Source organism: Sander lucioperca, chromosome 13 (assembly GCF_008315115.2).
Source record: "Sander lucioperca isolate FBNREF2018 chromosome 13, SLUC_FBN_1.2, whole genome shotgun sequence".
Taxonomy (NCBI): domain Eukaryota; kingdom Metazoa; phylum Chordata; class Actinopteri; order Perciformes; family Percidae; genus Sander; species Sander lucioperca.
This window is the reverse complement of record NC_050185.1, coordinates 27,349,755-27,376,509: the sequence shown is the minus strand read 5'-3', so window position 1 is coordinate 27,376,509 and position 26,755 is coordinate 27,349,755. Positions and strand designations below refer to the sequence as shown.

The window sequence follows — 26,755 nt, the reverse complement described above, 5'->3', positions numbered from 1 at the left end:
GGGACGGTAACTTCCGCCAATGCCCATTGTACAAGCTGTTCTGCAAAGAGTGCCGCGGTTGTTGAGCTGCAGTCTTGTTAAATGCGTGATTTCTTCAAAGTTGTTTCATTCGCTGTGGCTGGTTGTCGCATTTTTTAACTCGGAGTCGCGTGAGCTTGTAGAAGTACCGGGTCGTTACCAGGGGGAATAACAGCGACGGTCTCATCGCAGGAATCTGTTCGTTTAACGGCAGCGCAGCCACCTTGCGGTCCTGCTAGCACTGGAGCTAGCTAACGTTAGCTAGCAGCTGTGTTGTGGTGTGAAGCTTGACTTATATCTGCGGGAACATGTCTTCAATCGGAGGCTATCACGTTTCAAAACAACTTGACTGAGATCTGCGGGGACATGTCTTTAATCGGAGGCTATCACGTCTCAAAATAAGTCGCCGAGAGAGTCCGAAAATAATCACCAAAAACGGCTGTTAGCTCGCGAACTAGCCACTTAGCCGTGCTAGCTTCACTAACCGTCACCGGGATTGTCTTTCACAAAAGGGCAACGCGTCAACAAGACACCCTGTAGCCAAAGAAACGCTGTTCTTTTTATACATTGGGCAGGTCGTACAAATACTATTACAATAGTACAGAATGAATGGGTTTAGCACAGAGGAAGACAGCCACGACGGACCACCGGCTCCGCCGTTTTACGGACAGAGTTGCTGCCTGATCGAGGACGGGGAGCGCTGCGGCCGCTCGGCTGGAAACGCCTCCTTCAGCAAAAGGATCCAGAAGAGCATATCACAGAAGAAGCTAAAGCTGGACATTGACAAGAGCGTAAGTGAAAGTAGAGAATAGCAAGGTATACGTGCCGGTTAGTGTCCCAAATTCCCCATACAATGTCTTTTTAATTAATTAGGAACCTGCTAAACCACCTGTGCTACCCTATCCTTAACCCTGACCTAGAGCTGGGCAATATGTCGATATTATATCGATATCGTGATATAAGACTAGATACCGTCTTAGATTTTGGATATCGTACTATCGTAATATGACATAACTGTTGTCTTTTCCTGGATTTAAAGGCTGCATTACAGTAAAGTGATGTAATTTTCTGAACTTACCAGACTGTTGTAACTGTTGTATTATTTCCCTTTACCCACTTAGTCATTATATCCACATTATGATGATTATTTATCAAAAATCTCATTGTGTACATTTTTTTTATTGAAAGCACCAATAGTCAACCCTACAATATCGTTGTGGTATTGATATCGAGGTATTTGGTCAAGAATATTGTGACATTTGATTTTCTCCATATCGCCCAGCCCTACCCTAACCTGTCTAATAAGACCCTCATCATTTGGGACACTCAGTTTTTGGGACACTAATACTGCACGTAAGCCAACATTTTAACTCTCCTGTTGACCTCGGGTCAAATTTGACCCATTTTCAAAAAGTTTCTATATCAGAAATGTGGGTTTCTTTCCACCAAATTGTCGAAAAACATAACGTTGTTATGGTTCCATACAACCATTACTCTAAGAAAATAGATGATCAGTTCACTACTTTCAAGACGCTAACTACTGTATATTAGCTTTAGCCAGGCAGGAAGCAGCTTGGCCGGGAGACGTCGTGATAACGTTGCATTAATCAGGTCATTTAGTTCGTCTGTGCAGAGAACAGAGATGCTGTAATTTCAGTTTTCTAGCTGATTGTCTTATTTTGTTTACAAGTTACAGATGGAGTGTGGACATGATGTGAGGTACTTATTGTTTACATCTTACTTTACACACTTCAGGCTGTTGCAGCTAGCTCAGGGGAGAGACTGGATGACACTAGGTGGTACAGCCTGAGAGAGAAGACACACCAGCCCAATAATCGGGCGTCGGGCCGTCTGGCGAGGTCCGTGGCTCGAGTCTGTTCTGTGTGTCCCGTGCCGTCGGCCGTCCGAGGAGCCGTCGGCCTTCATTTGGGCCGACCCGACATGTTGAGTCGGGGACAGGGCAGTCGGGACTCACCCGGAAATGGGGAGCAGATGAGCCACTTAAAATCTGACAAATCTTTTAAACTGACCTTTGTCAATCTGAAGGGAAGACAGATTCAACAGCTGCACGGCCTATTTCTCGCTTAAAATGTTTTAAGAAACATGTTTCGGTGAACTATTTTAGTCCAATATGAGATCGTATTCTGAATCGCCATGACAGTCTGGCTGTGAATTATAATAAATAAAAAATGCCTTAGTATGTGAATGTCTCATGTAACGGCGTTTATAGCCTGCTGGTACACGTCACAGCAGTGGCGTTTTTTTTCACAGGAGCGAGATCGCTCTGCTTCCCAGCATCGGGCGTTTGTTTGGCTCGCGGTCATACTAGCGCTGACAGCACTGACAAGGAAAGAAAACGGGCTCCGTCCTCCTACCAACCGCGGTGGCCGCACCTGATTGGACGAACACTTTGCTCGTGATTAGGGCTGAACGATTAATTGCATTTTCGATAATATCGCGATATGTTAAAACGCGATTTCCTAATCGCAAAGGCTGCGATTTGATCACATGACTCGTGAGAGCAATCAGTCTGCACTCCGTAGAGAAAGCATCAACTAGCACGCTAACGCTACGCCGTACCTTGAGCTGATTTCTGTCATTCAAACAACTCTGAGTTGTAGTTTAAAAGTTTTACAGCCATTTTAATAAAATGAAGGGTTTTATTCGGGCTTGAGTCCATACATGCAGTTAATGGATACAGGCACGCAGAACTCAAGGCTCGGTTGGCAACGATTAGCTCTGATTAGCGGTTAGCTCCGGTTAGCGGTTAGCTCCGTTATAAAGATATGAGTGGAGGAGCTGCCACTGAGAGGGGTAACAACCAGACTGATAAATGACGTTCGGGGAGCTTTCACAGCAGCGTGGCCGCGGTGTTTCAACAGTTTTATTAGTACAGTTAATCCCACGGCAAGAACACCAGCAACATGCTAACGTAACGATAGCCTCTCTGAACAAGTGCACACGGCAGCACGCAACTTCACGAGGGGGAGGGGCTGGAGGCAGCTCCTCTCTGTGCACTGTAAAAAATTACGTGTGTGTGTACTATATTTTTACTTATTTAACTGTCTAGTGTGTAATTGTGTGTTCATACTATACATTATTATATTATTTGTTGAATAATACAGAAGACAAAGAGCTTAAAAAAATAATCGAATCGAAATCGCAATATTTGGGGGAAAAAATCGCAATTAGATTATTTTCAAAAATCGTTCAGCCCTACTCGTGATTCAAAAACAGTCCAACTAGAGCTGAAGATCTTTGCCAGAACCTGACGGGTTAGGTCTTAATTTCTATCATTTTACACGGGCTTGGGTCGGGCTCGGGCTGGCGGTCCGGGTTGCGTGAAAATGGATGCTGAGGAGGTGAAACGGAGGCTGGCCTCTGGCGATTCTGTTTTGGTTGCACCGGCAAAGTCTGTAGGCTAAGTGAGTAAGTTTATGTCTAGGCCTATTTAGAGTGCTGAGATGTTACGGAGGACTTATTTTATTTCTTTGTTCTAACTTCCAAGTGGCCTATAGCTTACGTTAGTCATGAATAAATGATTATTGACTCATTCTTGACAAAAGGCTAAAGAGCTGTGTGCGTGCACACATTTGAATAATGTTGGGCTGTAAACGGGTTCAGGCTTTTAAAAAGCTGTCAATCAAAATGTAGTCGGGCTTGGGCCTTGTCGGGCCAAACTTTTAAGGCCCGATTCCAGCTCTAAGTCCAACATGGCGGCTCGTTTGAAAACTTTCCGAAATGTTTTTCGGAAAACCATTATATGTGGGAAATAATCTGCAGCTGCTGCTGAATCTGTCTTCATTGAGTACTTAAGGAAACAGGATGCAAACACAATGCACAAAGAGTTGGAAGACCCAGGGAGCCGGTAGGGGCTCCAGGGCCCCCGAATGCTGGGCTGTCTAACCAACGTGTTGGCTGCTTTACTTCATTGTATCCCGGGGCTTTCTGGGAGCTTAAGACTCCCAGAAAGCATTGTGTGACTTGATGTTCAAACGGTACAGCCAGATGAATGAGCTCTCAGTCTTTCCTTTAGGATTTCTTTTAGCAGTGGGGGCAGGTCTGTCCGAACAACAACCCCCCCTCCCCAGCCCCGCCGCCAAATGTTTTACGTATTAAACAGAACTGACACTTGGCTGCAACACAAACAAATATATTTATTCACCTCCTATTCACACTAAGGTTGCAAAGGGGCGGAAATTTCCAGAAAAGAAAGTTTAGCTGGGGAAAGTTAGAAACATTCCAATTTGTAAGCTTTCATCAGGAATTAATGGGAATAAACTGTATTTTTAATATTGCTTCCCATGGAAAGTTTAGCTGGGGAATTTTGGAAACATTCCCATTTTGATTTACTATGCTTAGTGGGCTATACTATTAACACACATAGGTTAATAATAGCAATGGGTTATGTATTTAAAAACTAAATGTTGGCCAGTATGTAGTAGCCTATGCGTGTGTGCATGTCATTGACGAATATAGGGAGGACATTCAACTGAAGTTGCATTTTTAAATCAGGTTGGTTTAACCAAGATTATGCTGCAAGATGTTTTTTTTCCAACTACATTTAAGTTCCCTTTTATACACCAACAGTAGTATAACAGGCGATGTTAAAAATATCCAGTTTATTCCCGTTAATTCCCATGGAAAGTTTCCAACTTTGAAAATTCCCGGAATTTTGCAACCCTCATTCACACACAGTGAGGCCTATTTTCACTTGTGATTGAACTGTATTTTTGGAGGAATTATATATATATATATATATAAATTCTTCACAGGGAAACCAAAACCCAAAGTATAGAATGAAATATTCCACTGACTCACTCACCGTTTTAATGTTTCCAGATGTTTATCAGGACGATGAGCTGACAGAACTGACAAGTTGAACGTTGTCCAATCAGAACGGACCCACCGCGGTTTTTGGTGGAGGTGTTCGTTTAATAGTCGACTCGGAAGAAAGCGAACGTTTTGACAATAAACTCAACATCAACACAACAGTATGTGGAGTTAAACTGGACGGGTCCAGTAACCTCTGAATAGTTCTACTTGTTAAACTGGACGGGCCCAATAACCTCTGAATAGTTCTACTTGTTAAACTGGACGGGCCCAATAACCTCTGAATAGTTCTACTTGTTAAACTAGACGGGCCCAATAACCTCTGAATAGTTCTACTAGTTGTTAAACTGGACGGGCCCAATAACCTCTGAATAGTTCTACTTGTTAAACTGGACGGGCCCAATAACCTCTGAATAGTTCTACTTGTTAAACTGGACGGGCCCAATAACCTCTGAATAGTTCTACTTGTTAAACTGGACGGGCCCAATAACCTCTGAATAGTTCTACTTGTTAAACTGGACGGGTCCAATAACCTCTGAATAGTTCTACTTGTTAAACTGGACGGGCCCAATAACCTCTGAATAGTTCTACTAGTTAAACTGGACGGGCCCAATAACCTCTGAATAGTTCTACTTGTTAAACTGGACGGGCCCAATAACCTCTGAATAGTTCTACTTGTTAAACTGGACGGGCCCAATAACCTCTGAATAGTTCTACTAGTTGTTAAACTGGACGGGTCCAATAACCTCTGAATAGTTCTACTTGTTGTTAAATTGCAATGTGAGTGGCGCCCAACGGGGGTGCATTATGTCGGCAAGATCATTTAAAAGGCAACCACGACTACATTGTGCGTCTGCCCTATTTCTGATACCATGGCGGCAGAAATGTTGCCACGGCGGGCCGCCACTACAAAATCAGCACAGAGTGTGTGTCCTGCTGTCCTGCCAAGACCGGTTTTCTTTTTTTTTTTTTTTTTTACAGGCATACCGGGTTTCATGTGACAGGTCACACGTGTTGGCCCAGACAGGCAGCACATGCACATCAAAGCAAGCTTTTCCAGGCATTACAGACAGGCTGTAGTTCAGGCTTGGCATTGAATCTCAATCCTATTTATCGACCAAAATGTGTCGGGAGCATCAGTCGAGTACCGAGGACTTGTGAGCACAGTTTTTGATGAGATACTTTATCTTTTAAGTCACAGCGTTGCCAGTTTTATACCAGTTTATCTTGGCAAAGTTCCTGTACGACTGCTCGTGTTAAGACAACTTTAAACACTGTTTGATTATAGAGCTGCAAAGATTAATCGATAAGTCGTCGTTTAATAAATGAAGTAGTTTGATCGATTAATCGGTTTTAGTCATTTTTTTTGTGACACAAACGTTCTCCATTGCCTGGAGGTTTTCTGCGGTGCATTGAGAATTTAAATTGTTTTCAGGAGCGTTGGATCCATCTTATCAAATGTTTGGAGCCAAAGGGCTTCTGCTTGTGGGTTAATTTTAACTAGAGGTGCAACGATGAATCGATTAATCGATTAGTTGTCAACTATTAAATTAATCGCCAACTATTTTGATAATCGATTAATCGTTTGAGTCATTTTTTTTTATTAAAAAAAGATGAGATTTCTCTGATTCCAGCTTGTTAAATGTGAATATCTTCTAGTCTCTTCTCTCCTCTGTGACAGTAAACTGAATATCTTTTGAGTTTTGGACAAAACAAGACATTTGAGGACGTCCTCTTAGGCTTTGGGAAACACTGATCCACATTTTTCACCATGTTTTGACATATCGATAGATCAAACAACTAATCGATTAATCGACTATGAAAATAATCGTTAGTTGCAGCCCTAATCTTAACCCTCCTGTTGTCCTCGGGTCAAATTTGACCCATTTAAAAAAAGTTTCAGTGTTTCCCACAGATTCGAAAGCAATTTGTGGCGGGGGGTGGATGGTGTAAGAGTAAAAAATGACATAACATTATTTATTATATGTTTATTTGATTCACAGCTGCTACATATGGTGTTTTGACCTCGACAACCCAACTGCATTTTACCGCAAACTTGCGACTAGTTAGCTTTCTAAAGCGGGCGCAATCGCTTGTTTGCTAAGAGTCGGGTCGTGATTGTGAATGTGTGATTGTGTAAAGGTGTTCACAAGATGGATACCAACCTTTAGTGAATTTGGCCAGCCGTCTTCTCTCCTTTACGGAGACAGACGCTGTGTGCACGGTGGGCTCGATGGTGTTTTAAGCCCCCAACGTCGCCTTACAGGCAGCTAACCCTCACCTTAACACTAACATAACTTCTTTGACGTAACCATTAGGGCTTTGACTTTTGCCCAAAAATCATATTCGAAGTTCGTTTGTTTATGAATATTAATATTCGAATATATTCGAATATTTATTAATAATATTTTGACCATTAAATGCCTTCAGTAAGGCTTATATTGGTATCAAACTTGGTATATGTTCTGTCCACCAGAGGGCAGTGTATCAGTCAGTAGGCGTGCAATGATGTTAGAAGAAAAACACACTGCCACCACTGTTTTTTTTTTTTTTTTTTAAATTAAAAGTCAGACCCTGGATTAAACACAAACAATATGCTTTCAACAGGAAGGTCTGATATTTCACCGTAGCCTACGGAAGTGGTCTGATGTTCATACTTTTGCGCTGGTGTGTGCGTCGAGCCGCGTGTGTGTGTGTGGGGAGTGTGTGGGTAGTGTGTGTTGTGAGAGAGTGACGGTGATTACCGGTAGCTTCAGAGCGAGTAGCGACTCTATAGTCTTAGTGAGAGAAACAAAGTGTCTCCTCTGTTCTTTCTGACCACGGTGGGAAATCTGCAGCAGGAGAAGTTAACCCTCTCCTTGATTTTTACGTTGTTTATGGAGGAGGAGAACCAGGAGATGAGTCGGGGGGAAATGCGCTACCAAGCCGCGGCGTGTAGTTACATTTTGAAATGCGTGAAAAAGCCTCGGAATCTGAATTGAAAACAAGGTTTACAAGCAAACACATTTATAAAAAAATAATGCCCATAACAGGTTCGAAATTCGAATATTAAGGGCTGCCGAATATTCGTTCGAATATCAATATTTTTTTTAATATTCGAATTATATTCGAATATCGAAGTTCGGCGTCAAAGCCCTAGTAACCATTGCCGCGCTGCCTGGAAGGCGACGTTGGGGGGCTAAAAACACCAAACACAGTGTGTGTGTGTGTGTGTGTGTGTGTGTGTGTGTGTGTGTGTGTGTGTGTGTGTGTGTGACACAAGTGACAGAGACGGAGGAGAGCAGGGAAAGGAAGTGCAGAAGAACGTGTTTTAAATAGTGTTATAATAAATAATTAATAACGAAACGCAATGTGCGGCCGGTGTTGATAGTGAGGCGCACCGCCACACATTAGTCTATGTGTGGGAAACACTGAGTTTCTACATCAGAAATTTGGGTTTCTTTCAACCAAATTGTCAAAGAGGACAACAGGAGGGTTAGAAAGAAGTTTGGTTTCCTTGCAGGAGAAGAAAAATGTTTGGGGAAGGTTTTTAAAATCCTCCAAAAGTATCGGAACCGAAACTCTGGTATCATGTTGAGGACAGTACTGACGTATTTACGATTTGCTGTGTGACGGCTGAACTTAACGGAGGGTTTTTTTTTTTTTTTAGGTGAGACACCTCTATATCTGCGACTTCCACAAGAACTTCATCCAAAGCGTGCGCAACAAGAGGAAGAGGAAGACCAGCGACGATGGCGGAGAGTCCCCGGATCATGACGTGGAGGTGCCCGAGGTAACACTGAAATGGTGCTCACAGTGTTCAACGTAGTTGAAGCAAATTTAGAAAAATAGTCACTTCAAATGGCTTTGCAGTCGGGCAGTCGCTGAGCCACTTCTTTCTAGAACATACACCCATCAGTTTGAATATATTTGAATAGCGCTGCACGATATGAGGATAATATGTGATAACGTTGTTGTATATTTAGGGTTAGGGTTGAAGGACCCGACCGAATTGCCTCCTAAGTATCGAGTATCTAAAAATGCCTCATTGTTCAATACCCATCCCTCAATACCCTTAAGGAGTAAATCTCAGCATCAGTGAGCCAATCAGCACGCTGCTCTTCCTCGCTGTCTCCCTCTGTCTCAGTCTCTCTGTCCCTCTCTCTGTCTGTCTCTCTCTCTCCCTCTGTCTGTCTGTCTCTCTCTCTGTCTCCCTCTGTCCCTCTCTCTCTCTCTGTCTCCCTCTGTCTCAGTCTCTCTGTCCCTCTCTCTGTCTGTCTCTCTCTCTCCCTCTGTCTGTCTCTCTCTCTCTCTCTCTCTTTGTCTCCCTCTGTCTGTCTCTCTCTCTCTCTCTCTGTCTCCCTCTGTTTGTCTCTCTCTGTCTCCCTCTCTGTCTCCCTCTGTCTGTCTCCCTCTCTCGCTCTCTGTCTCCCTCTGTCTGTCTCTCTCTGTCTCCGTCTCCCTCTGTCTGTCTCCCTCTCTCCCTCTCCGTCTCCCTCTGTCTGTCTCTCTCTCTCGCCGTCTCCCTCTGTCTGTCTCCCTCTGTCTCTCTCTCTCTCTCTCTCTCTCTCTCTCTCTCTCTCTCTCTCTCTGTCTCTCTCTCTGTCTCCGTCTCCCTCTGTCTGTCTCTCTCTCTCTCTCTGTCTCCGTCTCCCTCTGTCTGTCTCCCTCTCTCCCTCTCTGTCTTCCTCTCTCTGTCTGTCTCTCTCTTTGTCTCCCTCTCTCTCTGTCTGTTTCTCTTCCTCACTGTCTCTCTCTCTCTCTCCCTCTGGAGCGTTCAGGAGGCAGGACTTGATGAAGTTACACCCCGGGGGGTTAGTCATAAACAACCGAGTCTTTTGCCGTTCCCTGAATTTGTCCGGTGATTTCAGCCTCGGCCCTTAACGACGCCAGTGTCTTTGCTAGTTTAAGACCGACGCAGTTGTCAGTTTCCCGTCCAGCGCCCACGTGGTTTAAACAGCAAATGCACCTGCACCCATCTGTTGCCCATGGGCGTGCTGGTCTTACAGGGAGGTGTGTTCAGGTGCATTCTAGGCATGCTGGTCTTACAGGGAGGTGTGTTCAGGTACATTCTGGGCGCGCTGGTCTTACAGGGAGGTGTGTTCAGGTGCATTCTGGGCGTGCTGGTCTTACAGGGAGGTGTGTTCAGGTGCATTCTGGGCGCGCTGGTCTTACAGGGAGGTGTGTTCAGGTACATTCTGGGCGCGCTGGTCTTACAGGGAGGTGTGTTCAGGTGCATTCTGGGCGTGCTGGTCTTACAGGGAGGTGTGTTCAGGTGCGTTCTGGGCGTATTGCTATCTTGAGGCAGTGGGAAGTGATCGCACCATTGACCAACAAAAACCTGGTCTAAAGTCAATAACGCAGCATTTCATTGTTATTTTAACAGAGCATTAGTAAAATGCTCCTAGACTCGTGCACACTATGCTTGTTACACACACAGGGACGCACAGCAGCACACACACATGCAGAAGATTACAAATAAAAATATTAAGGTGCAAATCCTCCATCATAACAGCAATGCTCCAAGGTCCAAACGCGCCTGGCTTTTAAAGGGAATGGGAGATGATCTCTGATTGGTTGATTGCATGTTACGCCCAAAACACACCTCTGATTAATGAAGACACTAAGTACAACCCTTTAGAACCATGCACCCGGACCACGGACCCTTTTTACCGCCGTCAAACTAGCAAAAGTGGATTTGGACACGCCCTAAACACACCTGCGACCGGCGCTTCACGCCGTGCGCTTAGATCGTTAAAATAGGGCCCCCAATATTAATTTTTGTAACGATTTCAATATATATTTGAGTATTCGTTGACAGCCCTACTTTCCAGAGGAAATTGGGTGTAGGAAACCATAAAAACACCCACGTCACGGTGGAAGTAACCTAAGAACATGCTTGCTGAACCACCATTTACTCTGTTACTGTTCTTCCCGTACTCAGCTGGGCTTGTGTGCTTTTTAGTGTTTATTACCGCAATGACCTAATTGCTAAATAAAAACCGTTTCATCTTGCTACGAAGCAGAAGAAGAGGCAGAGAGACGCCTCTGGGAGTCTAACGTTAATCATTGAAACGTGTCCAACAGGGATGGAAGGGAACTTGTTTGTTCGCCTGCCACTGTGGCCGGGGAATCCCAAAATCTAGCAGCCAGCGAGCTCAGGTTTTTTAACCCTTGCGTTGTCCTCTGGCCAAATTTGACCCGTTTTTTATATCAGAAATATGGGTTTCTTTCAACCAAATTGCCTGAAAATATCGTGGATGCGTGGGTGGATGTTGTATGGAACCCATAGGACATTCTTCACAGTTAATATTAATGATTACTTCCATTGAATTTTGTGTTTTATTCAAGTTTATAGCACTTCAAACAGCATCCTGACTAAACGTTCACATAAACCTGTCTGTGATTATCCACTCAACATCCTCTGATCTTAACTGTTAGTCAAAAATAATTCATCATTTCTGCTTTTTTTTAAACGTGAAAATTAAGGCTGAAATGTCATTTAAATTCGGGTTGATTGACCATGAATTTAAAAAATTCTTTTGAAAAAAAAAAAAGTGCCAAAAGTATAGAAAAAAGAAGCAACAAAAACGTTGGGAAAAGCGCCTAAAAATTCATTTAATTTTGACATCACAACACAAGGGTTAACAACAACTTTCTTGTTTTTAACTGGCGAGTGTGTGACTGCATGTAAAAAAAAAGATCTACAATACTCAAGCATGTTTATTTCTTACGGTTATATTAATTAATCTTTACTGTCATTGCACATGTACAGAGCAACGAAATGTAGTTAGTGTCTAACCAGAAGTGCTTAAGCAGTGATTTAAATAACCAATTAAGGAAAAATACTAACATGCTCCCCTCTCTCGTGCACACACACAGCACGCTCACACCCACACACGGACCATGAACCATGAAGTTACAATTAATGAGTTGGGCAGATTAAACAAACTGAACCATTCCTCCACCCATCCCCATCCCCAGTCCCATTCTGATCTTCCACCGTGTACTTTATCAGATCTTACTAGAACAGGAGTAACACCAAAAAGAAGAGGAACTATCACATTGGGCAGTGGCATTACAGCTGAAAGCCCCACTCCAGACACATGTTAAAGACGTAAAGTATTTATACTGTGTGTGTGTGTGTGTGTGTGTGTCTCTCTCTCTGTCTCTCTCTCTGTCTCTCTCTCTGTCTCTGTCTGTCTGTCTGTCTGTCTCCCTCTCTCTGTCTCCGTCTCTCTCTGTCTCTCTCTCTCTGTCTCTGTCTCTCTGTCTCTCTGTCTCTCTGTCTCTGTCTCTCTGTCTGTCTCTCTCTCTCTGTCTCTCTCTCTCTCTCTCTCTCTCTCTCTCTCTCTCTCTCTCTCTCTCTCTCTCTCTCTCTGTCGCTGTCTCTCTCTCTGTCTCCCTCTCTGTCTCCCTCTGTCTCTCTCTGTCTCCGTCTCTCTGTCTCCCTGTCTGTCGCCCTCTCTGTTTCTCTCTCTGTCTGTCTCTCTCTTTGTGTGTCTCTCTCTCCCTCGCTGTCTTTATCTTTGTCTCTCTATCTTTGTGTCTCTCTGTCTCCCTCTCTGTCTCCGTCTCTCTCTGTCTCTCTGTCTGTCTCCCTCTCTCTCTCTGTCTCTCTCTCTCTCTCTCTGTCTCTCTCTCTCTCTCTCTCTCTCTGTCTCCCTCTCTGTCTCCGTCTCTCTCCGTCTCTCTGTCTGTCTCCCTCTGTGAGTAACACCAAAAAGAAAAGAATCTATCACATTGGACTGTGGCATTACAGCTGAAAGCCCCACTACAGACACATGTTAAAGACGTAAACTACTCTGTTAGGAACAATATTTGGTTTGACGCTATCCGAGATGGCGGCAGGATGAGAAGTCCCCCTCCCTCGTAACTCTCTGACCGACTCTCTCTCTGCTTTTCAGGTCGACCTTTTCCAGCTGCAGGTGAACACGCTGAGACGCTACAAGCGACACTACAAGCTGCAGACCCGGCCCGGACTCAACAAGGCCCAGCTGGCAGAGGTAACGGCATGCCGAGGTCTGGGTGACTGATGGCAGATATTAGGTCGTGTTTTGGCGTTCTTTGAGGAGCGGAGTTGAAATGGGTCACATGCTTATTTCACAGATGACAACAAGGAACATTTAAGTTTTTATTCAATTGTGATTTACAGTTCTTACCAGGCTTTTTCAACGTAAATTAAAGCCACACAGAGTTGGAGCGCCACTTACTGCGCTCCACGGCTGCAACACAAACAAGCGCCTGGAGGTACGATGGCGGTCTCCATGGAAACCCAAATTTTTTGAAACTATTAGAAGTTGGAGCCGTTTCTCGATGCCCAATCCCTAATATTAGCACCACTCGATTATGAAAAAAAAAAAACCTCATAATCACAATTTATTTTGGTCTGTATAGAATTCACGGTTATTTAACACGATTACTGATTGACGTTTGGAAAGATGTTGCATTTATTGAAGTTTAAAAATTGTGAAATTTCCATTAATACTTTTCACATTAGAACTTTTTGAATTCCCCTTCAGAACACAAGACAAAAATAACGGTTCACGTGCAAAATAATCGATTGCATTGTTTTTGTGATCGTGAGCGCAGCACCAAACAGGATTTCCGCGGGGTCTTAGGGTGCTGACACACCGAGCCGATTATCGGCCGTTGGACAGTCTGGCGAGGTCGGTGACTCGAGTCTGTTCAGTGTGCTCCGTGCCGTCGTCCGTCCGAGGAGCCGTCGGCCTTCATTTTGGCCGACCTGACATGTTCAGACGGAGACAGGACAGTCGGGACTCACCCGGAAATGGGGAGCGGGATGAGCCTCTCAAAATCTGACAAATCTTTTAAACTGACCTTTGTTGATCTGAAATGAAGACAGATTCAGCAACTGCACGGCCTATTTCTCTCTTAAAATGTTTTCAGAAACACGTTTCGGTGAACTATTTTAGTCCAATATGAGATCGTATTCTGAACGAGACGCCATGACAGTCTATCTTTGAATTTCCGGAGAAAAAAGACCCACGTGACGCGTTCGTCCAATCAGCTGCCGGTTTTCATTTTCTGGAATGGAAACTGTTAATGGAAACAATACAGAGCAGCGCCGCCTGCTGCTATGGAGACGTATTATGTTTCGCTCACGCGCAGCGCGTACCCTCAAGTCGCCGTCTCTTCGTGTGTTCTGAGGCACTTTTTGGACCTCAGGGACCCGACTCATCAGTCCAACTGCCTTTTCTGCCGACGGTCGGCCGTCTGGTTGGTGTTTAACTACCTTTTAAAAAATCTTAAGGGCGCCCGGATAGCTCAGTTGGTAGAGCGCGCGCCCATATATAAAGGTTTCCTCCTCGACGCAGCAGGCCAGGGTTCGACTCTGACCTGCGGCCCTTTGCTGCATGTCATTCCCCCCCCTCTCTCTTCCCTTTCGTGTCTTCAGCTGTCCTGTCAAACAGTCCCTCCAGAAAAACGCGATTACACGATCGCATAATTCAACGCATAATCAGCCAAAGTCCGCATATTTATGCGGGGGCCGCATTTTTTCAAATACGCCGCACTTTTGCCGCATAAATTGCCGATTTCTGCGTAAAATATGCGGGGCTTGCATGATTTCATAATCCCCGCATTTTCGTTGCAAAAAAGTCACATATCTTAGCAGAAAGTTGAAAAATGTTGCGTTTACTTCACACAAGAGCAGCCATTTTCCCCTGTTGTCATGGGAACGTTACGAAGTGACGTAATTACGCGACGTGAACATCATCGAAAAGCTGCAAACCCCGCGATGAAGCCACGATGAAACTGCAATTTTTGCAAGTTCCCGCAATTTCATCGCATAAAATTGCATAAACATCCCGCATATTCCATCGTATTTTTTAAGAAAACGTGCCGCATAATCAAGGATTTTTGCCCGCAACAATCACAAAAAAACTCCGTGTTTTTCTGGAAGGACTGGTCAAAATAAAGGCCGAAAATGACCAAAAACGATCCTAAAAAAAAAATAAAATTTTAGGCCTTAACAAGTCTTAAACCCGCTGAAGTATTATGTTCTAGCTCTTCAATCATTTTAAACAGGTCTTAATTCTGCTACATCCACGTAACGCTACCTCTAATGCTCATTGAAATGCTCTGGCAGCAAACTACAATAGACTGTTTTTTATTTTTATTGTAGTTCTTTCTTTGCTATATTCACTATATCATGACTACAAATGAATGAGCGGAGGTGCTCTGGGTCCTCCACACAGTGACTAGACACCGGTCCTATTATGCTGATGAGGAAATGGGGGAATTGTTTCAGACGTCTGCGGACTCTGACATCTGACGTAGGTCTTAAATTTCATTCATTATGGTCTTAAAATGGTCTCAAAAGGTCTTAAATTTGACTTGGTGAAAGCTGCAGAAACCCTGCCTAAGCCGAATGAATGTAACTAAAAGACTTTTCTCAGATCTAATGACTGTAGTTGGTTCCCAGTTATACTTCTTTAGATTCAATATTCAATCTTTTTATTTGCCATTTGTGCATTAACCAAACAGTCCAGGCACAGAGGAGATTCATGTGCCGGCTCTGTGAGTCAAGTAAAAAGACTTAAGGGCAAAGAAAAGGACACCGGCTAAAATGGAAAAAGATTATACAAGGTAAATAATTTAAAATAAACTAAGACAAAAATACTTGGATACCGTACAAAAGAGTGCAAAAAATATAATTAATTATGAATCCTGTAACTGGACGATACAACTATGGGGGATTGTTGCATTTTTATTTGTTCATCTGCTCCAGCTTTTCCAACATTTTAGCCACAGATGTGGTGATAATAACGGTCCAAAATGATGTGAAAATTGCATGTTTTTAAATTTTAAAAAACGTAGCATTTTCTTGAAGGTACCGTGATAGTTACAGAAACTTTTAAGCAGCATCCTGGGAGGAGGAAGCCTTTTTTTCGAAGGATTTCTTTACAATAATCAGGCTGGTAGTTCATATTGCGTCACATTTGAAGCCGCCTGCCCTCATTAGGCGTTCCCGGCCTCTTTCTTCTCAACCGTCGGCTCCACATCACTCATTCGCTGTGATATACGTAGTGTCGCGGGTCCTATTCCACGGTAATTGGTCACGGAGAGATTGTTAGACTAATTTGCCCAATCGACAGGTGTACTCGGCCCTTATTCCTTATAAATGCGTCCTGTATGCAGCGCTCTCGGCCAGCCTGCGGCGGGTCAGAGGGGGCTTGGGGGTTGGGTGTCGGATGTGACCCGACTGTCGCGCCAACAGTGGTAATGAATGAATGAATGAATGAATGAAACGGGGCTGTAAGTTGAATGTTTCCCCAGGCTTGTAGCCGGGTTCGGGCCCTCCCATTAATGAGCCTCCCACATCATTAATAAAGCAGCAGTCAACAGCACACAACCAGTTCCAGCTGTTCCAGCTGTTCCAGCTGTGTGCAGGAGAACCAGAGAGAAAGGCATACATACACAGTATTGTGTTCTAGGTCTTAAATATAGTGCTAAGCATAAGTGAATAAAATTGACTAAAAAAAGGAATAAAAAAATCCATCTTTTGGAAATTGATCTTAATGCCTTAATTTAAAAAAATTGGAAAAATACGATCTTTAAGGACACCAATTTTCTTTGTGAATGAATAATGTTTCATAAATACATAAATGTTCTTCATGGGGTACTTTCAGTTAACCTAATAGCTAGTTTGATTTGCATTGAGAGATGATTTTATGGAAAGTACCCCATGCCAATCTCTAGGTATGGTGAAGGGTATGTGATGATGTGGGGTATGGTGAAGGGTATGTGATGATGTGGGGTATGGTGAAGGGTATGTGATGATGTGGGGTATGGTGAAGGGTATGTGATGATGTGGGGTATGGTGAAGGGTATGTGATGATGTGGGGACCAAGGGAACTTTATCAGGATGCATAGTATCCTGGATCCATGAAATAACTGGCCTTTCAAAATAAAAGTCTGCCTGCCTCTATGGGAATTTAACATAGGGGTGTACTGACTTATGCCCCCTGTATTTTAAGGAAGAACATTTATTTATTTACGATACATTATTCATTCACAAAGAAAATTGGTGTTCTTAAAGATTGGATTTTTCCTCATTTTTTTAATTAAGGCATTAAGATCAATTTCCAAAAGATGATTTTTTTATTCCTCTTTTTAGTCAACTTTAGCATGGGTGTATTCACTTATGCTGAGCACTGTATTTTTAAACGGGTTGTAATTTTCCTACGTCCATGTCACGCTACCTCTCCCTTTTTTTTAATTTATTCTGTGGTATTGTAGTTCTGTCTTTCGCTAGTCCAAATATAATTTCGCTGTATTACGACTACAAATGTACTCTATATCGTTGACGTTACACTTCCCGGAGGAAATCCTGCCAGAAGCATTTCATCTCCGTATCCATCCGCTTTCTTTGCGTAAATCCAGACAGCTAGCGAGACTATCTGTCCAATCTGAGTTTTCTCTCGCACGACTATTTTGCAGCGGCGCTGTGCGGAGCTTAGCACCTCCCATGACGGTTGTGATTGGTTTAAATGGAACGCTGTGTGGACTAGCCAGACCTTCCCTCAACGCGCTTTGGAGGAGGGTCTGGGAAAGCGAGACTACTGCAAATGAGACCAACCTGCAACTTTATATTGCAGCCAATCAGCTTACGTGTTTTTGGCGCCAGTCTCTTTCGGATTGTACCGAAACAGATTTCATTCTTCAGCTTTGGGGAAGTGTAAGTTTAGAAAAACTTGGCTTGATTAAAACTGAATTTAGGGCTCAGTTGATGTCGTGGTAAAGATCTTAAATTTCATTCATAATGGTCTTAAATTTGACTTTGAAAAACCTGCAGAAAACCTGTACACAGGACGTTTGTTTGATTCTCTTTGAGGCAGCTTTTTAAATCCAACCAACCAGTAGGTGTTACGGCTCGGACAAAATATAGATACAGCAATAAATCGCCCTTCTTCGTGCGATACGAGAATCGATACGCTTGTTCTGAATTAGGGCTGTGCAATAGTGCAATATCCAAATTGCAGAAAGGCGAAATATTTGTTAAAGGCAAAATATGTGTCAAACCATTCCGTATTAAGTATTGTGGTGCTACAGAGACGTCCCGGCCTACAAATCCTATCCTACAAGACTAAGTCCTCGCAAAAATCACACTATAATCATTTACAATTATATATATATAATATTTATAATATATTTTGAGAGATTTATGAGAGGTTAATGAGAATAATGATACAAAAATGATTATTCCCCTCCCAATCATATCGATCATATCGCAATATAGGTCAAAATAATCGCAATTATATATTATCATTTCGTGCAACCCTATTCCGAATCTGGATATTTTGACTGAATAAAATAAGGGGCTCTAAATAGATTACCGTGCTCCCAGCGACGCTACTTCACAAGTTGTCCCGCTTTTTACAACGTTATCCACTATTTTTGAAGTTTTTGCCGATTTCTTTCAAAGTTTTTGCGATTTAAAAAGTTTTTGGCGCTATTTTCAAAGCTTTTGGCCCTTTTTCGACCATGCCATTTCTTAAAAAAAAAATGTTCAAAAGTTTATTACTTTCGTCGACATCTTTGTCTGTTTATTTTATTACGTTTTTGTCCTTGAGGTGGCGCTCAACACATGAATGAGGGAAACTTGAGCAGAAGTTAACGAGCCGAAGAGGTTTACTACAGGACGGCAAACAGCAGTTTGAGAAAAATAACAGATGCCCCAGCCACATTTTAAGTCCAAAGTCAGGACCTATAGTTGCTCTACACTTTTTAAGAATTGTGCTCCCGCCAATCGCTTGCACGAGCAACTGGCGCAACCTCCTGCTGATTGGCTGGAATGGTGTTTTGCTGCTCATGCGCTCCTTTCTGTTAGATTTGGTTTAAAGAGCCCGGGCTGTGTGGGAACACCGCACACAGAAAACCGAGAGCTAGGTGACCGGGAGGAGATGTTTGCTGAATTTGACAAAAAAAAAGTGTGTGTGTGTGTGTGTCTGTGTGCGCTTGTTTTACTATATTCGTGGGGTCCAAAAACCGGGGAATACAGCATACTTGTGCGGTCTGCACAGCCTTGTGGGCCCAAAATGCTGGACCCCACAAGGTTAAAGGGCTGTTTGAGGTTTTAGGATTAGGGTTAGAATTAGGTTAGGGTGAGGGTAAAGGGCCTGACACACCAACCAGACGGCCGACCGTCGGCAGAAAAGCCAGTCGGACTGATCAGTCGGGTCCCCGAGGTCCAAATAATGCCTCAGAACACACTGAGGCGACGGCGACTTGAGCGTACGCTCTGCGCAAAACATAATACGTCTCCATAGCAGCAGGCGGCGCTGCTCTGTATTGTTTCCATTAACAGTCCGATTATTTCCCAGAAAATGAAAACTGCAGCTGATTGGACGAACGCGTCATGTGGTTCTTTTTTCTCCGGAAATTCACAGCCAGGCTGTCATGGCGGCTCGTTCAGAATACGATCTCATATTGGACTAAAATAGTTCACCGAAACGTGTTTCTGAAAACATTTTAAGAGAGAAATAGGCCGTGCAGTTACTGAATCTGTCTTAATTTCAGATCGACAAAGGTCAGTTTAAAAGATTTTCGTCAGATTTTGAGAGACTCATCCGCTCCCCATTTCCGTATGAGTCCCGACTGCCCTGTCTCCGACTGAGCATGTCAGGTCGGCCAAAATGAAGGCCGACGGCTTCTCCAACGGACGACGGCACGGAGCACACTGAACAGACTCGAGTCACCGACCTCGCCAGACTGTCCAACGGCCGATAATCAGGCTGGTGTGTCTTCTTTCTAAGGGTTAAGGTTAGGCATTTAGTTGTGATGGTTAAGGTTAGGGTAAGGGGCTAGGGAATGCATTATGTCAGGGGTGGCGAACCTGTGGCTCTTGAGCCGTATGCGGCTCTTTGTCTGCTCCTGTGAGGCTCTTACTGTGTGGCTGGGGGCTGTGTCATTGGTTGATTGTTGTTTTTAACTTTTCTGAAACATACAGTATTTCAGATAAGTAAAAAAAACACACATTTGAATGCATCTGCCAATACATTTGCCAATTATTTTAAAATGGAAAATAATGCAGCAGAGTTTTGAGGACAGATTCTGCAACCTGAGGAAAAACAGCGGCCACAGATCACCTTCCTCGTTAACCCTTTCACTGCTGAATCCGATTGTTTGAAAGCCCCTTTAGTGACAAATGAGTTCTTCGAGTGGCCACAACCGAGTTCAAGCAAGACCTGAAAAGGACTGTGGATAACAAAGACTGTCAGGTTTCCCACTGAGTCAATCTAAGTGAGAAAAAAAACTATGAAAACTGCTATGTATTATGACTGTCATCAGATCTGGAAGACACTGTTGCTGTTGTAGTGTGGACGTGTGGCTTTTTGCTATGGTGCGTTTTTTTTTGTGGCTCTTTATACCTAACTGGTTGGCCACCCCTGCATTATGTCAATGACGGGTCCCCACAAAGATAGTGAAACAAACGGGTGTGTGTGTGTGTGTGTGTTGAATTAGGATCTGGGAAGACAGTTTTTCAACCTCAGCGTTGTGCGAGTGATGTTTCTAGATCTCGTCTGCTCGTTTTTAATCTTTCACAGTCAGTGTTTTTGTAGGTGTTGTTAAATGCATTTATAAAATAAAAGGTTAGCCTTTAGACGATGGCGGACCTCATTATTTGCACCAGCAAGCGTTGGAAATGGTTTCAAATTCCCTCCAGTGGCATTTTTTGTGGTCAGATTGCCACTACAACTTTTTTTGGATTAACGTCGCTTACTAAATCTTTTTAATGTGCTTGAATCAGAGGATTTAGCCGATCTTTCATAAAAAATATCTCAAACCCATTAATCGATTGTCAAAATAGTTGTCCATTAACTTAATAGTTGACAGCTAATCTAATCGTTGCAGCTCTAACTGAGTTTTCCTTTTTAATGTCTTTCTCCTCTCTCTTTCTGCAGACGGTGAGTCGTCACTTCAGGAACATCCCCGTGAACGAGAAGGAGACGCTGACCTACTTTATTTACATGGTGAAGAGCAGCAAGAGCCGCTTGGACCAGAAAGACGGTGGCGGCGGCGGTGGCAGCAAACCGCTGGACTAAACCACAAAAACCACAACCACAACAACAACAAAGTCGCCATTAATAATCCACACGGCTGTTCACAAACCCCCGGACACCACTAACGGCTACACGAAGCAAACAAGCAGCAGCTGTTGCTCCGGCAACCTCCCGCGCCTCCGTCCCTCTCCTCTGGAAGACCAGACTCTGGCCGTCCTCGGAGGACATTTAACTGAAAACGGAGAATTCAAGCTGACATTACGACGGTGTGAATTCTTAATTGTTTTTTGCTCTTTTTGCCATCTTCACATTTAAAGGTCCCATGGCATGAAAATGTCACTTTATGAGTTTTTTTTTAACATTAATGTGAGTTCCCCCAGCCTGCCTATGGTCCCCCAGTGACTACAAATGGTGATAGGTGTAAACCGAGCCCTGGGTATCGAGGTATAGAGACTTCAGATACAGTATTAGAGGACCATTACGGTCTATATAAAAGAGACTTCAGATACAGTATTAGAGGACCACTACGGTCTATATAAAAGCATCCAAAGAGCACCATGTCATGGGACCTTTAAAAGAAGTTGTCTCTGCGCGTGTTGTCACAGCGGGCGTTTCCCTCTCCTCAGCAGAAAGCTTCGGCCTCTAAAAGACTGTCGGGGACCGGGACTCGCTGCGCGGGGGTTTTTACGTCATCATTCTGTAATGTTAAACTGTCGATATGTCCAAAAAGAAACCGCGTCCGGTCTGAAGTGAGTTGGTTGAATGCAGTGTACGGAAACACTTTCTATGCCGCCAAGTTGTAACGCATCTTATGAGTTATAGGGTCACGTAATCAAAATGGTCACTGATGGCGTTCTTGTAATGATCATAGTGTGTTAGGATTGTCATTAGGGCTGGGTTTAAAAAATATATTTTCTGATTCAAATCGATCTTCATTTGAATGATTAGGATCGGGGCGTCGAGAACCGGTTGGAATCGTTGTCATTTGGGATAAATTTTGGTTTTGAATCCGCTCATCGGTTCCAAAGTTAACGTGCAAGTTTTGGTCCGTAGCGACCACCACCGTACCTCCAGGCGCTTGTTGCGTTGCAGCCGTGGAGCGCAGTGAAGGCCGCGCTAAAGTGTGGCTTTAATTCACGTTGAAGAAGCCCGGTAAAAAACTGTGATGCATCAAAATAAAATGTTCCTCTTATCTGTGAAATAAGCACGTGACCCCGTTTCAACTCCACCCCTCAAAAGAATCGGATTTCAGAATTGTTAAAATCAAAACGAATGCCCAACACTATGAATGATACGATATTGATTCATAAAAACCTGAGTAGGGCTGGGGATTGTTCAGAAATACCCCATACCGGTATCCAATACCGTGACTTTGATACCGGTTCCTAAACGATAATTTTTCGATACCAATTTTTTAAAACGAAAAGAAACTACGACAATACACATTACGGCACACATCTTTGTATGTATTTATGTATCAGCTCCTATTACGTGAGCCCGTCTGAGTTTTTCCCGCGTGTCTCTACGACTTGTAACGTTAGACAGCCAATCACAGACATTATCAGATCTTGGAAGAAGCATGCTGCGTGCTGATTGGCTCCCTGAGATAAACTTCATATGTATTGAAATGACGAGGCATTTTTTTTTTTTTATACTTAAAATGTTGTATTCAGTACTCAGTCCTATTCCTAAAAGCAATCTTTTAAGAGGCCAGACTGAAGATATCGGTATCTAATGAAACTAGACGATTTAAGGAATCCGTGTAATGCCAAATAACTGCTCCAAAGTTAGGCAAAGGTTTGGCGAGGGGAAAACTGGCACGGTCTTTTTCACAGATGTGTAGCTTTAGGTCTCCGTCTTGGCATCGCACCCTCTGCACTAAAAAAAGCACTTGCACATGTTGTTTCTGTCTCCATGTAACTGCTTTGGGGTCTTAACTTAACGACAACATTCATATTTTTAATAATGCAGCAGGTTAGAGGGCTCCTAGTACAATTTCCTGCGATGCTATGGTAACTGAAATATCCCTAATCGATATAGGATCCAATCGATAAATAGAATCTGAAATTAAATCGAAACAGGACCTTGTGAATCGGAATTGAATCGGGAAGTCAGTGGCCATACCCAGCCCTAATTCTCATAGTTGTAACACATTATAATCACTCTTATAATGCATTATAATGTGATTATAAGTTACTCTAAGTGGTCATCGGGTGCTCTAAGTGAAGTAATGACATCACAAGCTGGATATAAGTCTCTATAAGTGGAAAAAATAATCATTGAATCTATCTAAGAACACTAATTTATTAGTTTAACGGGTCGTAACCGAATACCCCAATTTGACAGAACTTTGATGATTCAATGATTCAAGATTAACTTAATTGTCCCGCAAGGTGGGAGATTTGTCTTGGGCACTTAACCTGTGCTGCTGCAGCCATGACTGACATTTCACTTTTACTCATGTAACGTTAACCTCCAAAAAACTCACTCTTAACACTCGATCGACTCAGACTCTGGATAAAACATGAGAATTACGGTTTAATACACATAATAATAATAATAATAATATTTGAGTCAGTGAGCGGCAAGTCTTCTTATACTTTGACCTCATAACGGAATCTGTGGATTTTAAACCAAACTCATACCAAACTCCCACCTCCCCGTGCAGAAAAACAGTCCACAAAAAAACAACATAGATTTTCTTTCTGGATCACCACTGAAAACTGAAAAGAAAAAAGCACCGCAGATTCCGTTTCGGGTCTGCTCATAAGTCGTTATAAAGTGCTTTATCGTCGGCGTAGAAAGTGTAACCAAATGTACAAAATAGCGGCCTTAAGAGTAAAAAAAAAACAAAATGTTTTCAGTAATTTTGGGTATTTTTTTTCTTTGCCGAGTCGACTGTTAACATCGAGAGGAACGCTTTTCTCGAAAAGCGGGAAAGCTTGTCGGAGTTGAATGATGTTGAGTGTTTAGTTTATTTTTAAAAAAAATTTTTTTTTATTGTAAATGAATGCATGAATGGTCGGAAAGGGGCTCTGCCTTTGCTGAAATCACGTCCAGCCTATCGGGACTCAGGGTCAGTTTAAGTGTCACCGCATCGAGAGAAGAAGTCCCGGTAACACTTTACTTGAAGGTATCTACATAAGAGTGACATGACACTGTCGTGAACACATGACAATGTCATGACACATGAACCCTAACCGGCAATTTCCACTGGATGCGTAACGGCTGCGGAACGTCGACTATTTTTGCCGGACGCCGGAGAGCTCCGCAGCAATTCAGCACACGGCAGATAGTGCGGGACAGGAAGTCGAGCACAGAAACAAAATAAAAATCCTGTTAATTTTCAAAGTAAAATCCACCGTTCTCACGGCGGATCATATTTCCCTGCACTACACCTTGAAAACACAGCTCAGAGTAGTTTCCCCTCTACTCCTCTGGATGGAAACTAACTGGTGGTGGTTTTGTGGTTCTATTCTACGTGAATTCGTGAGATCTCGTGGCTCCTCGTGACTACAGCTGACAGTCACGGCTGCAGCCGTGCCGCAACAAATCCGGACCTGGTGGGTGTTGACGGACGGCGGAGCATGCAGCCGTTCTGCAGACGTTCCGCATCCAGTGGAAATCCAGAGTAACTCTAACTTGTCATGGCAAAAACCGAATGACACTTCCTAGAAGAAGCGTTATGTCATAAACGTTTATGACTTGTTTATAATGTTCATGACAGTGTCATGTCACTCTTATGTAGATACCTTTTAAGTAAAGTGTAACCGATGTCCCTCCCCTTCCTGTGACCACCATGGGACCTTTTTTTTTTGGAAGGAAATTGGTCCGGTATGGAACGAGGAGAGACTAATAATGTTTTGATCCCGTTTGAATTGAGCCATGAATTACACACACCATGTTTGTCAGTTTCAAAGATAATTTTGCAAGTGAAGAAAGTCTGTTTGTCGTAGTACCACTTAGTTTTGTGTGAAACCGCTCGGTGATCCACATCTCTTGTCTCTCGCGCAATATACGTCACCTCGCTCGCTAGCCAGCTAGCTTAGCTCCACAAAACGTGAAACGTCCTCTTACCTGCTGTTTTATCCAGCGTCTCTTTATCAGCCGGGAAGAGAGAGAAGGTGTGAGTAACGTGACATCCTGGTACCAAACACACAGACATCGTAGCTTCGCAGAGATACGTCACTCAGACAATTTGGGCTGACGAGTCTTTCTAACGACGTATTTTCACAGTCTGATACTTCAACAGTTTGAGGACAAACTGAGACTCAAACGGGTTTCGTGCTTGCGGTGTTGCATTGGTCGCCGTGAAACCATCTAGTCGCTCACACTGATTGCGTTCAGAGCGGCTTCAAGGATAGACTTTCTTCTCTTCCGTAGCCAGTCATTGCTACGTGGGCTGTGTGACTTTGTCCCGCGTTACAAATATCTTGGAGGTGAGCGGCTCAGTTTGCCCCAGACCGCTTTTTGAGTCATATCGCCGCCCAGACCGCGCTGAACGCAAGAAGCATATAACGCGTTTCAACTGACTTGCAAAATGATCTTTTGAACTGACAAACATGTGTAATTCATGGCTCAAATCAAACCGGATCAACCAATTATTAGTCTCTCCCCATTCACTACAGTTCATATTTTTTCCCCCCAAAATAAAGTCCCATGAAGTTCCACCGGAAGGGGAGGGACGCCTCCTCTCTTTACAAGCCTTCATTCTCAATAATGTCTAAAAGAAATGAAGAACGTGCTGATCTCGGTCCTGATGTTTCATCCTTTAGTTGCCCGTTTCCCAGCTGGGGGAGCACATTCAAAAAGTGCGTTCCTTTTATACTCGGAAGTCGGATTTTCCGAGGTCAAAGTCGGAAAAACACACCCTGATCTCAGATTTCCGAGCTCGGAAAATCCGACATGGCTTCTCCGTGCATCCACAGTAATGAAAGCTGTAGTTACATACAGTTATGAGCACTTCTGTTGTATTTGTGTCTCATTAAATCAGTCGTACACACAGTGTTTCCCAACTTCTATCTGTGGACATGTTGCTACGCTGTTTGTATGCACACAAAAAATCTGCGTAATGCGTTATTATCAACAATGGCTAACTTGGATTGAGCTATAACCCACAATGAAAAATCTGACTTGTAAATGGAAACACATTCAGCTCTGGGTGACGTTATTCCCGGCTCCGGCGTCCGACTTCCGAGCCAAATGGAACGCACTAAGAGACCGATGGTGGTGAATGACCCTCTCTTCTCCTTCTCGCTAGCTGTTTTTTGTACGTATGAACACACACACATTGATTAATTTTCTCTCTGCATCCAGGTGTCAGTAGCTAAATTCACATTTTGTTTTTTAACCCAGTTTTCTATCCGTCTCTTTAGTTCAGCCTTAAGTTGTATAAAGTTGTATCCGTGTGCCTATCATTTAGATTTCTCCATCTTTCTCTTTGTTTTCCACCTGAAGTAGATCTTGTGTGTGTGATAGAGGTGTAAGAGTAATTATTAGCGTCATTTTAATATTTAAAAGCAGTGTTTATAGTTGATTTGATACTTTGCATACCCCGGATGTATTTCATGATGACTGTAAAGCAGAAGAATTTTGTAGAATTGATCAAATTATTAAACATGAATATGGATGTCTTCCCTCAGTGGAAGTTGTCTTATGACGTGTTTAAAAAGTTTTTAGGGCTGCAACTAACGATGTTTTCATAATCGATTAAATGTGTGGATTATGTTCTGGATGAATGGATGAGTTTGGTCACCCAAAAAGCCCAAAATGACGTCCTCAAATGTCTCGTTTTGTCCCCAACTCAAAGACATTCAGTTTCCTGTCCCAGAGGAGCGAAGAAACTAGAACAATATTCACATTTAACAAGCTGACATCAGAGAAGTCTGACTGTTTAT

The 26,755-nt window shown here is 43.2% G+C and overlaps 1 protein-coding gene and 1 long non-coding RNA gene across 2 annotated transcripts; both read left to right on the top strand.

Moving 5' to 3' along the window:
• sap30l (sap30-like) lies at nt 1–20,977 on the top strand. Its single transcript, XM_031308030.2, has 4 exons — nt 1–809; nt 8,501–8,623; nt 12,738–12,836; nt 20,760–20,977. Exons 1-4 carry the CDS (start codon nt 624–626, stop codon nt 20,898–20,900), a joined length of 549 nt encoding a protein of 182 aa, XP_031163890.1. The 5' UTR covers nt 1–623; the 3' UTR covers nt 20,901–20,977.
• A 366-nt stretch (nt 20,978–21,343) lies between these two features.
• Nucleotides 21,344–26,523, top strand: LOC118496603. Its single transcript, XR_004899200.1, has 2 exons — nt 21,344–24,037; nt 24,491–26,523. It is a non-coding gene; the product is annotated as an uncharacterized LOC118496603 (long non-coding RNA).
• The last annotated feature ends 232 nt before the right edge of the window (nt 26,524–26,755 follow it).

Coding starts and splice junctions, on each gene's coding strand:
- sap30l (XM_031308030.2), top strand. CDS start 624: ATGAATGGGTTTAGCACAGAGGAAGACAGCCACGACGGACCACCGGCT. Junction 8,624..12,737: donor ATGACGTGGAGGTGCCCGAG/GTAACACTGAAA, acceptor TCTGCTTTTCAG/GTCGACCTTTTCCAGCTGCA. Junction 12,837..20,759: donor ACAAGGCCCAGCTGGCAGAG/GTAACGGCATGC, acceptor CTCTTTCTGCAG/ACGGTGAGTCGTCACTTCAG.